Below are 14923 nucleotides of genomic sequence, written 5' to 3' on the forward strand. Positions count from 1 at the left end.
TACAGAATATGGATATAAGAATAACAAATATATTCAATTTTAAAAATATGTTTCATGTATCAAACATGAGCATTGACAGGAGAGTCATGATAAAGTCATTAACATCATATCAGATGAGAAAAAATAACTTTCGATGGTATCCTCTTCCATTGGTTGAGAAGAAGAAACATGATTTTAGGTTTTAGTCTAAGAAATGTTGTAACAATAAACGTCAATATATCGGTAGATAAAAACACTTAAAAAAACTTATATCTGTATTATGAATTGTATGAAAAATTGTGAAGTAAATATGGAATTATTGGAAAATCTGCATACATTCATGTCTGTCTTACATAATATTAAAGACAGACAGCACTGAATGTATGATTTCAAACAATCAAAATGCTAATATTAACATTATCCTTTAGGTAAAAATTGTTTTAAGAATATTTTTATAGCTTTTTTTCATCACCCAGAATTGCCATTTTCGTGTTCTAGATTGCATTATGTAACAAATAATATATCATTCAACAACAAAAATACCATAGTATAATCAAATGTAACATCACACATTTTTTTAATTAGTCATTAAAAATTATATCACTAAAGTTGTTCTCTGACTTAGTTCCAAAAAAAGTTTCTGTTAAATCAATCATAAATTACTAAATATAAAAAAATTGTTACTCCTACAAAAATATACAGCTCTATATATAAAAGTTGAATTTAAATCTCGAATCTCTTACCCGGTATATTTGATATATATTCGCTACTAAGTTTTTACTAAGGACATATCCCCGTGTAAGTGCCACTGTCGGTAGACAAGAAAGTATACTAACTTTCGGCAAGTGAGGAAAATTAATGCGTTCTGTAGCAGCTACGCATGATCATGTAAAGTTAACGATCTCGGGTTTCCCGTGATTGACGATCGCGCACATTAATGCGCGTGGTTTTCGTGTATTTACGAGGCACAGTTGGAAATGCAGGTGTGTGAATAAAACGGAAACGACCCTCGGTAAATACAACACCCATTTCACCGAGTCCTTTATACCCCGTGACATTGGGTGAGAAAATAGACACACAGACATACATCCAGAGTCAACCTTGGATATTGCCTCGCGACACTGTCGTTGTTTTAATGAGTGGAGATGACGGTATCAGGTTACAATAACGATCCCTCGGCGAAGCGCCCAAGTCTCGGACACACACACAATGACAATGGTGACTAGTATACCACCGTAATTTGATAGCACCACGTGACCACCGGTAGAATGTGAGGTTCTGTGTAATACGCCAGGGTCCCTATGGGTTCCTTTTGTATCTATTATACGTAAATGTAACATTGGCAGCGAAGGATATTGATGCTCCGGAGTCAAATATCATTTCGTTAACTGTTGATTATCAATAATAAATAATCACCTTCTAGTTGAAATATCGTTTATAGTATAAATGTATATTTCTTTTATTACTTCATTCTTTAGAACTGACGTACTGTATGATTTAAACCGGGATACCGAAATAGACAGTCAGCTTGTTCTTTGAAGAGTATTTTTTTAAATGTTTATGGAGCATTTAATTCTGACGGCCATTAAAAATTAACACTGTTAATGTTGATGGGTTTTTAACAATATCAAATGTTTTCATTGTATCTCTCAATAAAAGCAGACGGTCAATACAAACGTTATTGTTAGGGAGAAATAAATAATGTTTACATAAAACGACCCTGTCATGTATATTGGTATCAGTAAGTATCTTTTAATATATACTTAGCTAAATCCTTTAATTGACAACTTCCTAATGTTTAAGTCGTTTTGTTTTTGGTAAATTTGACCTTCTATCCTATCACTGTTTTTCCATCTCTATTTCTGGGGCGGCCAATATTGCAACCATGTGGGGAAATTGCTATGTATTGACCTCAGATCGGAGGTTTTCTTATGGTTATTTTCTTATTGCATAAAATAAAAACAAAATTGAACGTGTACAATTTAAAATGTAAACACAAGTAATGTGTTCATGTATAATTGATGTTAACAAGTAGAACGACAAGGTTTTCACGTCCTTGTTTCATATTAGCATTTTCAAATATTTTACAAACAATTACTCGCAATACTTCCTATAAATAGATTAGAGATCGGTTTATAACCAACTCAAATGTCATTGTGCCCTACTAGTTCTACAAAATGATTCATTCGTCTTTTTTCATCAACTACATCAAAGGAAATGGAAAGCTACTATCAGTCGAAATCGGAATATACGCTTAAACGATAGTGCGACAATTTCCGAAGCATAATTAATCTTTCGGCGGTTATGTTTATATTCTCTAGTGTAGCTGACGGACATGCGGTTCTTTAGACCTGCTGTCTGCTTCAATCAATCATCTACTTGTCATGTATTGACAAAGAACCTATTTCATTCTGTTTTATCCAAGAATTAATTTCAACCGAAATCGGCAGATAATGTTTACGCGAACTCCAGAAGAGACTAAAACACAGCGTGAACAGGTTCGGCGGTTTCTCCCATATATACAGGGATCGGGACTGCTCGGTCTCCCCCTCACACGCGGAGAAACACTTTAGAAGAACTGTTTCCTATTTACCAAACGGTGCGTGATTTTGACAGACAGGGACAATCGATGTTCGACGTGATAGGCCAAATTAGATATGCTGTACGCTATTAGAGGAAGTCCTTCGTCTGCCACACAGGCAGAAAATAACCGCATCATATATTAGAGATTTTTTCTCCTGCCTTCACAAATAAACAGGAAATATAATATTCAACACATCCCACATGGTACTCACGTTAAATTAACTCTAAAATTCGCCACACGTGAACAAAACTCGTATATTCCTTGAATTAAACGCTTCCAAACTATTTAATTTGAAGTTCATGCAGTTTATTAATATTTATATAAAAAAATAATTTATGTCCAAAAAAAGAACAATCAAATACGAAGGGGAATAACTCTTTAAATAAAATTGATTTTTTTTCACTACTTAAATAATTTCATTAAAAAACGGTTAAATTTTATGATGTAAAACTTTCACTTGGTTTTCTCGTAACGTTAATGGCGTTGACGATTTTCGGGAGATGGTTACGATCTTAAAGTTATGAAAATTACATACGTTATGCGAAACAAATAAATCTACCGCTATAAATGCCTTCATGACAGCTTCAAAAATTCCTGTGTGTGGCATAAAAAATCCAATTCATAAAGCAGTGAGTTATACTGATAATCGTAGGAGATGGAGCCCCCGGCTATATAACGGGCGGTACGAGAACTCTAACGCTAATAACCCAATGTGAAAATTTTGGGTTCTCGAGGAATATCTGCGTCAACGAGCGAAGGGCATTCGGGGTGGTCTGAGCCCCATAACGACAAAAACTAAAGGCGACCTACCGCAAAGGCTTAAAAACAGAGGTGATCACAGCACGGCGCTCATTCCGCAAGTTTTTTATTCATCAACTTTGTAGGCTTGAATAGGATACAGGCCTATCCGTCTGTCGTTATCAATAGCTGTATAACGAATGACTTGTGGAGCTGGGTGATCTCTTAATAATGAGGTTTTAATGTCGAAGATATAATGATAGATTATCGAATCATATTTCAAAGAATCTCTTGAAATGTTAATTTGGTTTAGACATGATCTTGAAATATTGCGGGTGAAAAATGATTTATTTCTTTTTAGCTTTTTGATAGTAAAATCAGACACGTTCCCATGGACATAGTATAGAGGGATAGGATGATAGGTAAATAGAGGGCGTGGCATCATTGGAAGTGCTAAGTCTGGGCTAATTCGCACAATATGGCGATATAAATGGGGCATTTATCCTTATCCTTGTGATAACTGTAATGAACCAGTGTTTAACTCTTCTTCTCCTGACATACTGGTAACAACACTAACCGCTTTTCAGCATCCATCGTCGTGTTCAATTTCATACTTAAATGCACAAAACATGCATATAAGCAATTTAGTATTTACATATTCGCAAAATATATACAATGACACTGACTCTTTGATTGTCTCGGAAACATATTATTACTTTGCTACATCATTACTGTTGTGAACATGCTGATTTAGGTGATTCAGAAATCGTGCTATCTACCAGGGTATTCAAAAGCAGGAAAATGAGTTACATGTGGAAATTGACATTGTACAAGGACATTAACATTACTTGCATTGTACAGGTCTATATAATGAATAAATGACAAAACATCAAGCTAGTTTTCGCCTTTTATTTGCGGCATCCCTTGTCTAATAATAATTTCATCGTGGAATGTTTGGAAATTTGTCTCTGTTTTATGATGATTCGCGGAATCAGATATACAAACTTCATTTCTTTTTGTGTCTTTCGGTGCAAGATTTGATTTAAATGCACAGTTGTTTTCGCTCCTAGCAATTCTATCGTAGACAACTTAATTCTAGAGAGAGAAAAAACAGCGAAACTATGATCGTTTATAAAACATTAATCGTGCTGTGAGAGAAAGGAAAGCGGCTTGATAAAATCTCCGCAAATTAAACAAGAGACCGCCATAATTGTTTTATACCCATGTACACATAGCTACACAACATTATATATTAGTCTAATATATCGGTGACCATCAAATTAAGCATTTTGCACTTTTGTGTTAAATATACAACTGTCTAAAAAGCATTCCGCTATCCATTATGGAAATGTATAAACTACATGATAATGTTTTGGCAACTGAAAATGCGTCGAAATTGACTTGAAACCATTTCAATTGTGTCATTATTTTTTTCTTACATTTCTCGAAAAATACAAAAGCAGCAAAAGTCAAAATATATAACATTAACAGAAACTAAAACTGTTGTAATAGACTCCTAAAGCAGCGTAAAATTATTGAACCAGGAGATCTGGAAGAGCAATCGTCTTCTGCATTACATATGATCTGCGATACTAATCTAGGTCAAGCTAGGTCACACATCCTAGAGAAATAACGAGAAGAAATTTACTAATTTTGGGTGTTTCGTTATGTCTACCGTCCACTTTACTGCTGTACGGCTTCAATTAATAGAACACTGACCAGCTATAGTATAGGTGCTAAGCGGTCTGTGACAAGTACCTGGTGCCTCGCTGACACAACATTACAGTCCCACGATTTAAAATTATTAATACACCTTTTAAGCAAAATCTTAATTAATTCACGGTAAAATCTAAGTTTAATCCACAAACTGTCTAGTAGTTTGAGAGAGTTTATTGCAGTTCATAAATTCTTAGCACATGTAGGTCGTATGAACATCAGTCAATTTCCTCCATGAAATACATTTATGTCATTTTATCGTATTGGGTAAATAGATACATGACTTCGGTGCTAGGTAGAGTTTCGAAAGCACATAATAAAACATATAATAAAACAATAAACAAACATAATGTTATGCAGTCATAAGTAGAAGAAGTGCACTTTGAGATCAGCTGTAGGTAAAGCCAGATGTTATGAAGTGTTAATATCTTATGGAGCATTGTCTTATTACCTATCCTTGATTGTATTGTCCAATTATATGGAACAATACGTCATTATTGACGAGAATATAAAGTACACAACGACAAGACTACCACGCGTGTGAAGTTTTAGCATTTATGTACTGTTGCTGTACTCGCACGTGCAACAATGTGACGTATAGTGCATGCCGCGAATAACATCACGTGTCATGGAGTGCTAAAACTGATGACGTCACAGCATGAAATGACCTATTAAATTGTAAACATCAGTTTAAGAATAGTTTACATGCAAACAATATCAATCAGATTAAATTTACGCTTGGAAACCATCCACATGTTGGCATTTATAAATGCTTCTATAAGTTTATCAAGTGAATTCTAGATGGCATCATTTCAAGATGTATCACATTGTAGTATTTTTTAAAGTTATTTTTAATTAAATAAACAGACAACTTAATGACTGTACCATGTTTCGTTCCGTGTTCATTTCTTTCATCATTTCATCATTTTAATTATCAATTATCAACTTCTATAGCCACTTACTTCCGGGTTCGATGTGAACTTATGCTACTACTATACTTGGGTAATTAGGACTAATTAGATCAAATACCAATGTCGAATTTTTATTATATTAATGTATATTTAATTCGTATCTGTAACAATTATTTAGGCGATTTTACAGGTCTGATTGGTACTACAACGAATCTCCTAATCAGGATAAATAGGTCAGGTTAGATTTGAGATCCTCTGAAAGGAACAATTGATTTTATAACAATCGGCACTATTGATTATACAGGTGAGATCAAACGCTTCGCGAGAACAAATAGAACCTCAGCATTATAGGGATGAAACAGGATTTGAGCAACTTAAACTTCAATATAATTATTTTACTAATGGATTATTTACTTTTTTATAAAAAAAAAATAGCTTCTATATCAAAAAATGTTATGTAAATTACATATCATTTCCACCTTATGTCTACCAGAAGCATATCCTAATATCTCTATTTTTCAATGTGTATAAATATCACCACCCACTCACCGAATCCATTGACAATATCTTAAAGGCCCGGTGACAAGATAATTGGGTACAGTGCAAGACGCGTTGCTTTAAAACTAATCATGATATTAGATCAAAGCTGGATCCTTCTTGTGAATCTGAATTGATTTGTAGATTTCGGTCACGTGACAATTTATGTTAAAGTGTACACTCATAGCTGCATTTATCACACATGTGTTGTACTAAAGCACCGGGTAGGTAAAACGTGGATTTGAATAACTTGGGCATTATTTACACCTTTGGGATCGATTTCCGTATTTCTGCTATGGGAATTCAACTTAGAGGCGACGTAAACAAATGGAGTTACTCGGGGTAAATACGAAATGTTCATATATTTTTGTGAAAAGGACTCCGATTGAATAGTTGGTATTTTCCCAAGTTACATATCGTGTGTATTTAATCATGGGGAAATAACTTGCGGACTTCTACTCTAGCCAGCTGAGGCCCCTATCAGCTTACGGGGTGTCGGGTTTCATTTTATTAGCTGAAACACATGCCCGCAACATCTGATCCTAATTCGAAATACCGGTTTGTGTATACATGTACTTACATTATGTCGGCTGGGAGGGTTGGGTATACAGGGGGAAAGTTGCTTCTATTTTTACAGAAAAAATACATACAATTGTGATGACTGTATTCAATCATTGAAACACAATATTGATAAATGATGTATAGATATGTTCGTTTGAAGATTAATGAAATGTAATTTGATATGCGTGTGTATTGTTTTGGTGACTGGCTTCGGCAGCTGGAAATTCACCTGTGTGGTTGACTTATTGAACAGAGAAAAGCAAAACAAAGCAACACAGAAACGCACATTATACTACTTCAAATACATACGACAGGGATTATACACATGTATCTTTTATTGTTCTACACATAGACAAAAGCTAAAATCGATTTAGTAAAATTATTCATGCATGATTGAACAGCATTTATCCGCATCAGAAAACAGAACATTGCTGTTTGCTGAACCAACTTTGTGACACGGATGTGATCTCTCCGAATATTGACATCCGTCCCCTGTGTCCATCTGTATACACGGAGCAGTGAATTACGTAAGACAATACATCAGGTCGGTTAGTCTACCAGTCAGTCTGCAGACTGACCACCCAGCGAAGCCGGAGGGGATTGGTCATCAGTCGTGGTCACTAGGGGTTCGATTGACCCCCGGAGGGTGACAGGCAGATTAGGTGTCGACCCCCGCTGGGAGGGGCATTCAGGGTCCGTCCAGTCTATCAGTCGGTACAGATGTTTCCAGGATATATACCCCTACATCTTCTAACACATGCTGTGGTAGGGGATGTTGGTATCTAAATATCCCTGAAAATCCCATCAATGTCCATTTCATCTGGAGCAAGCAAATGTGTACATACACATACACACACATGTACTCGGCGAGGACTGGTACAGATTCCAGCGGTCTCCAGGCAATATATAGCTCTCTCTAGTATAGGCCACGGTCTATATATATAATTTATATATTTGTGCACGAGTGCTTACCACCAGAAAACAATTCTTTTATAACGACTAAAGGAATCAAAATCCTGGAATTCGCCATGTCTGTTTCCGATGACGACGAGGAGTTTCCTTTAGAATGGGATTTCATGGACGAGAAAGGTAACGATTTGAGGACAACTTGGATAATTTCCTGTGTAAACTCTATAATTAGCCGTCAATAAACAATGTCAACATAGCTTTAAAGTCTAAAATACACCCCCGGATTTAAAATCTTTATGTGAAAATACTAATTCTGGTGGATTTAAACAAATCAAGTGTTTTTCTCTATTGATGAAATTCTTTTCGCAGTGTATAAATGTTTGATTTTTATAAATATATTTGAAATATAATACCCCTGAATTATTGTGGAGGAGAATTTTATACTAAATCAACATTACAAGAACGGATCCCTCGCCAAGGGATTACAGGTATTTGTGAATCTCGTTGTTTACATTTCTGCGTCGAAGGTTAGTTCAAATGTGCTTGAATGCCTTGTATGTTTACAAGGTTCGAAGGGCAATATTGACTGTGTAATTTTCTGAGGTGGCGCATTAAAGAAGCTAATTTTAGTTCTGTGTTGACTTAAATCGTGTCTTCGAGGGCGAGAAGATCTTTATAGTTCCACTGGTAGCTGAATCGGTTGACTGTTAAAATCTGTCTGTGTATTGTCATATTTTGTGTTGGATTTCGTGTCAATCTTAGTCGGTGTTAATTTGTCAACTAAAATCCTGGTATGTACAACATGTCAAAGTGGTGTCTAGGAAAATATATATTTTATTATATGATAATTTTAAATCAATATAATGATATCTAATTAAAATAATTGCTTTAGAATAATTCTTGAAAATTATGATAAATAAAAAACATTTATGCCTAGAACAGAACGTCATATGTTCATAAACATATCGGTATTATTGGTAAAACATTTTATATGTTTATCAAGTAAAATGAATATATACATATATAAATGTTATTTATAAAATGTTTCTAAAATGAAATATTTATTTATACAACAAATATAAATTTAGATATTGTGTCATATTTGACACATTATGTTAGTGAAAAATATTTATCATATGTGCTACTAAACAATTAATTATCACATGACTTATTTACAAACACACTTGTGTTGTGACATTCGATATTTATAGCATAGTTCGAAAAAAGTCGCGCATAAAAATGTAAATAAATAAATAATAATAATAATAATGTATATGTACATGTATGTGTGTAAAAACACTGTATTAGATAGTTTAAATTAACCAATGTTTTGTTATATATAATTTTTATATATTTATTTAAAACCAGAAAACCAGATAATAAGTAAATTTGTTGATTTTACACAATTTTATACATAAAAATAAAGATGCACCGGTACTCATAAATTGTCCGTAAATGTTGCTGTATTTATAACGATTATATTTCTGAAATATTGAATTTATTAACAGCGGACAAAGATAATGAAATTGTGGTTAATTTAATGTATTGCCCAAATCACTATCCTGTTGGGCCAATCTTTTGTCAGTCTCAAGCATCTGTTGTAGTTGTCGATTCCCCGTGGGACAAGTCCTTAATACTTCTAGTCAATTCCAAATATTGTCTCGGTAAACATGTCACTTCCAATGACAATACCGGGCTTCCGTCCTCTCGCTATTTGCCTGTTATATTAACAACAACCTGGGTCGACGTGATTATTTAAAGAACATTTCGTTGATAAAGGAAACATTATCTAAAAATTATTTCATGCTAAATATATAGTAAAGAAATATTGATACTTAAAATTTTCGGTGTTATTTTAAATATTTTTTTACTGAGCGATCTACTTGGAGACATATAGCCCCGGGAAGAGTTTGTATCGTATTCAGGAGTTTACATAGAGGCGTAGATGAAATCGGCCATGTGCCTAATTTCACAGCGAAATCACCTATTGTTGTGTTCGCTAGAATATACACCGATGTGCGAGAGAATGGGGAAACACAATAGAATAAAAACAGACATAATTTACTCATTGTCCTTGTAACATGCACACCCGAGTTGCTTTCAAGCGAGGCTGGTCGTCTGCCATTTTTAACTGTGTGTACATTTTTTAGTAAATTGATCAGCTGTAGAGTAAATACTAGACATTAAATCAAAACCCCTGCTTGAATCGTTCCAAGTCGTTTTCAGGCCGATGCCCGCCCCCTCTGGTGTTGGGTTTCATGATTGACACTGTTGCCTTGGAGATCAATTTTCTCAGCCTTCGTGTGAATAACGATATACGGTGTAGGTCGTCGAACCGACCAATGAACGAAGCCCGTTCAACCATTACACTCAGTCATACTGTATAGCATGGGGCTAGGTTTAGAATAGACAGATTCAATATCACAACACACTGAAATTGTTGTTTTCTTCTTTTAACAGTGCATTTTAGACCTGGGAACGGGGCAGCCGTTGGACCCTACGCGGACCATCCGATGTTGCACGAACCTGCTCCGTCCTCCGGAGTCGGGTCGCCGTCTCCGGCGATGCTTCCATCCTTCGGATTTACTCAGGAACAGGTAGCTTGTGTTTGTGAAGTTTTACAACAGGGAGGAAACATTGACAGACTGGCCAGATTCTTATGGTCATTACCCGCGTGTGAACATTTACACAAAAATGAAAGTGTATTAAAAGCTAAGGCTGTTGTGGCGTTCCATAGAGGAAACTTTAAAGAACTTTATAAAATTCTTGAAATTAATAACTTTTCGCCCCATAACCATCCTAAACTCCAGGCTCTGTGGCTGAAGGCACATTACATAGAGGCCGAGAAACTTCGGGGTAGACCTTTAGGAGCTGTAGGGAAGTACCGCGTGAGAAGGAAGTTCCCCCTCCCCAGGACTATTTGGGACGGGGAAGAGACAAGTTATTGCTTTAAAGAGAAATCCAGGAATGTACTTAGGGACTGGTATTCACACAACCCCTACCCATCCCCCCGGGAAAAGCGGGAGCTGGCTGAGGGGACGGGGCTGACCACCACACAAGTCAGTAACTGGTTCAAGAACAGACGTCAGAGGGACAGAGCTGCCGAAGTCAAGGATCGGTAAGATATCCAACCCATTTATTTTATTACCCGATTTATTTTATCCCTCCCCCCTTCATCACCATCACTCTTCCCCGTGGTCACCATCTCCTATCCCGTGCTCCCAACACCTAGTACACCTAAACCCTACATTCTATAATTTTCTGACAACTGTTACGTATCTCCAAAACCATATTCTAAAACTCTTGGACAACGTCCCGTTACACCCCCCCCCCCTTCCACGACACACACACACATACACAACACGTGATTAAAACTAAAACTTTCTCTACCTTATCAGAACTAGGTAGTCCCCCCCCTCTACCACCCTCTCCCTTATACAACCAAACTTCTATAAAAACTATCACAAACTGTTGTCTGTCAGCAAACCGGACGAAACTTTATGTTTCTCATGATTCAAGATGGATGTCTTGTTTCAACATGGATGCCCTATATACACTATAGAGAATAACTGCCTCCCCATCCCAAGCAGACGAGAACCGAGAACCGCTCCAACTTTCTATTTCTGGTACAGAGGGTCGAGACTACCAGTGGTATCGAATTACACTGTCGAGAACCCGATACCTGCTTATTTTCTCTAGCGCACAAAAGCGTTTGTATTCTTCAAGCCTAATGACATAACTAGGGTAGCAAGGTGGTAATTTGACTTAGAGTAAGGCGATATCCCTTGTCTCGGTTTGGCCCCGAAGGGTCCAGAATCTCAGTATTGGGTGCTGGGGGAGGGAGTTGGATTCAAACATATTTTGTCCCAGCAAAAACTAGAATATACTGTATATTTGTGTGTGCTCCTGGCGCTCATATGTTCTAGAAGGATGTCCTAGATCTAAAAATAGATATTGGGAGGGTACGTGAGAGTGATCCCCCTCCCCCCATGGGGGTCTTATATTGATCTAAGAAAATAAGAATTTTTTTATATTTGTTTGACAAGTCCTCCTATCTTTTATAAAATTGTGACAGATTGATACTTTTTTCCCATACACTAGCCTTGTCATGTTTTCCCCACATGGTCTCCATCTCCTTTAATTAGAAGGAAATTAAATATTTGTGATAAAAGATTTTAAAAGCGAATTTCATATTATGTTTAAATTATGTATATATGTTTAATAATGGTTTTTGTAAAATTTTGGATTTTATACCCGAATTTTCTTTTTAATTATATTTGCATTATAAATATTATGCAATGTATAAATTATGTATGGCCATTAAAATGTATCATTTCTGTTTCCTTTGTTTAATTTATTGACATTGTTTTCGTAATTGCAAGCGCTTTTTATCTTTATTTTAATTCTAAGATTAATTAATGCCATAAATAATTATAAATTCAAACCCGCATTACATTTTTATAACATTATGATAATTATCTTACTAATGTTTATAAAATTTCTTACCCAAAGCATGAGCAGCAATGCACTGCTACCACTAACAAGTATATGTTATGTTTATTATAATCAGCCATTTTTTATTTTGTTCTTATTATTAGGCATTTTATTATGTTTTAATCATTAATCAGTATGCTGCTATGTTTTTAACGCATTTTAGTTGCTTACATATACTCCAACTCTTCCTGCCTATTTTATTTACAGAGAGGGTTCCGTCTATTTCAGCGATCACTCCCAAGGTGGCCATCAGCTTGGACAAGATGTCGGATCTCCCCAAAGTGACACAACTAAGGACGATTTAAGTGATGATGCCATGTCCGTACCACAACACATACAGACAAAACTGGAGCCTCAAGAAACTCCCAATTCGCATACCCATACCCATCCTCACAACTCAGTTTACGCTGATCTTCAAAAAGCAATGCCAAATGCGCATTTACATCCTAGCATCGGGAACACTGGACCTCCTCCCGGAAGTGGGGTGCTTTCTGTCACAAATGGTTCAAACCAAGATGTTGGACTTCTTCATGACTATCAGACACTATGAGAACTAGACACCAACTTAAAAATTATAACAAAGTACTAAAAACGTGTGAAAATTCATTCATGATATATTTGTCTGTGAATAGTTGTGAGATCAATGTTTACCAAGACGTGGTACAAGTTCTAGTGTGCCATAATTATAACATTAATCAAATCTTTAGATTTTGCGCATGCTCGGATATGGACCGGAAGTACTGCCAGAAATAAAAATGTCTGCTTCCGGGCAACATGGCGGCCATGCTTGCTTGCCAATAATCACCTGACACTACGTTTGCTTCCAAATGTGGAGATTATACATGGATTAAGCCGAGATTAATATCATATAAAAGAGAGTGCGACAAAGGGAGAAAACTCATTTTAAACATGATATATTATGTGTTGTCTGTGAAAATGTTACGTGCTTGGTTGGATGTTCAAAAGACCAAGTCTGTGTGATGGAATTATCCATTCAGCTTTCCTTTATGTTATTTTCTGCGGGGCATGTGTATTATTTCAAAAATTATTTTGCAGAAAATCAAAATATATTAGAACTTAATCATTAGATGATAGACCAAGTGCAATTCCATTACATGTGTAGGTTTATTCGTGTGTGTACCCAAAGTAACAACTCAAACTTTACATTTCCTTTTCATAAAGCTATAACTTTCCTTAATACCAGTGTTTTAAATATACCATGATTTTTCGACTAATCCAAAAACAATTTTTAGAGATATTATTATTGATTAAAACGTAAAAAGTTTTAATTCTTAACTGTGTTAATGTAGAAAATTTGACTAAATGATAAACATTTTTGTTTTCTTGTCTAAATCTTCTTTGTGTAACTAACTATTGATGATTCTAGATACTTTCAAGTTTATCAATGGTTTTCTGTGATTTCACAAAGTGGGACACAACACAAAAAATAAACTTCAACTTTAACCGATTTTCTGACAAGAGCACCTACCACTCATTATTATTAATAAATACAATCAAACTGATATGTTCTTGTTAGTTTCATTATTGAAGCATGTATTAAATTAAATAATTATGAAAAAATTGAATTGTTCTTTTATTAATCTACTTGTGATCATTTGTGTCCAAACCCTGTTGTATAGTATAAGCCCGTTTAAAAAAATTGTTGGTTCATTTATATACGTAAGGCAACGCATATATCGCGGGTTCATGGTATACATCTCGTGTAACGCCTACAAGCAAAGTCGATGCTTAAAACTGATTTTTTTCTGAATCGTTGCATTTACTGTGACATTGAACGAAAGACAAGATACTAAGGTAATTTGCTTTAACAATTCAAAAATAAACACAATTTTCAAACGAGGCTTTAAATAAATTCAAATGTCTAACACAACGTCAACATTTACATATGTGTAAATTTAATGCAAATTTAAATTGATTTAAAGATTGAATTACACAAGTGTGCTAAAATCTTCCAACTCCATGCATTGAAATGTCATAAAATAAAAATAGATATGTTGTTATGTGAATTCGGTGAACTTGTATAACTCAGAGACCGAGAAATCAGATGTTTATTTATATAAGTAAAATTTCAAACTCAGTTAGTCGATGTGTAAATTTGATGAAGACAACTAGCATATACAGACAGAGCAGAAATATGATACATATGACTATGTACTTCAGTGATTAATAAGAAATAAACAACACATCGGCTTTAGTACGTGCTTGAAAGTTAATTACAAAATGTATGTGATAAGATTTATCTTTTAAAATGTGATAATTATGTCATTAAATAGCTCTAGGTCAAAAATGTTAAGTATGTCTGGGTATAATTGGTTAGGGTGTAAACGTGATTTTCTGAATATGTATTTAGTCTTTGATAACAACAAATATATTTTGTATGCAATTTAGATATTATGTTTTAAAACACATCATATGTATTTATATTTTCTTTATTTGTAAAAAATGTTTGACATAAATTAATGATATTTTTTAA

At 34.9% G+C, this 14923-nt stretch overlaps 1 protein-coding gene across 6 annotated transcripts in view; it reads left to right on the plus strand.

The window, feature by feature from the left end:
• LOC138317936 (homeobox protein SIX1-like) overlaps window positions 1-13952 on the plus strand; it is a 48355-nt gene extending 34403 nt beyond the window's left edge. For 2 of the 6 annotated variants that reach the window (XM_069259915.1, XM_069259914.1), the window contains 2 exons: window positions 10396-11053; window positions 12637-13952. In XM_069259915.1, the coding sequence (XP_069116016.1) occupies window positions 10396-11053; window positions 12637-12979 (1001 nt within the window). In that variant the 3' untranslated portion in view covers window positions 12980-13952. Of the gene's footprint in view, window positions 1-6663; window positions 6808-7215; window positions 8116-8702; window positions 8727-10395; window positions 11054-12636 lie in introns of those variants that run through there. The other 4 variants (XM_069259916.1, XM_069259913.1, XM_069259912.1 and 1 more) reach the window with 4 other exon arrangements.
• The last annotated feature ends 971 nt before the right edge of the window (window positions 13953-14923 follow it).

The sequence above is a fragment of the Argopecten irradians genome, chromosome 3, assembly GCF_041381155.1.
Source record: "Argopecten irradians isolate NY chromosome 3, Ai_NY, whole genome shotgun sequence".
Lineage (NCBI taxonomy): Eukaryota > Metazoa > Mollusca > Bivalvia > Pectinida > Pectinidae > Argopecten > Argopecten irradians.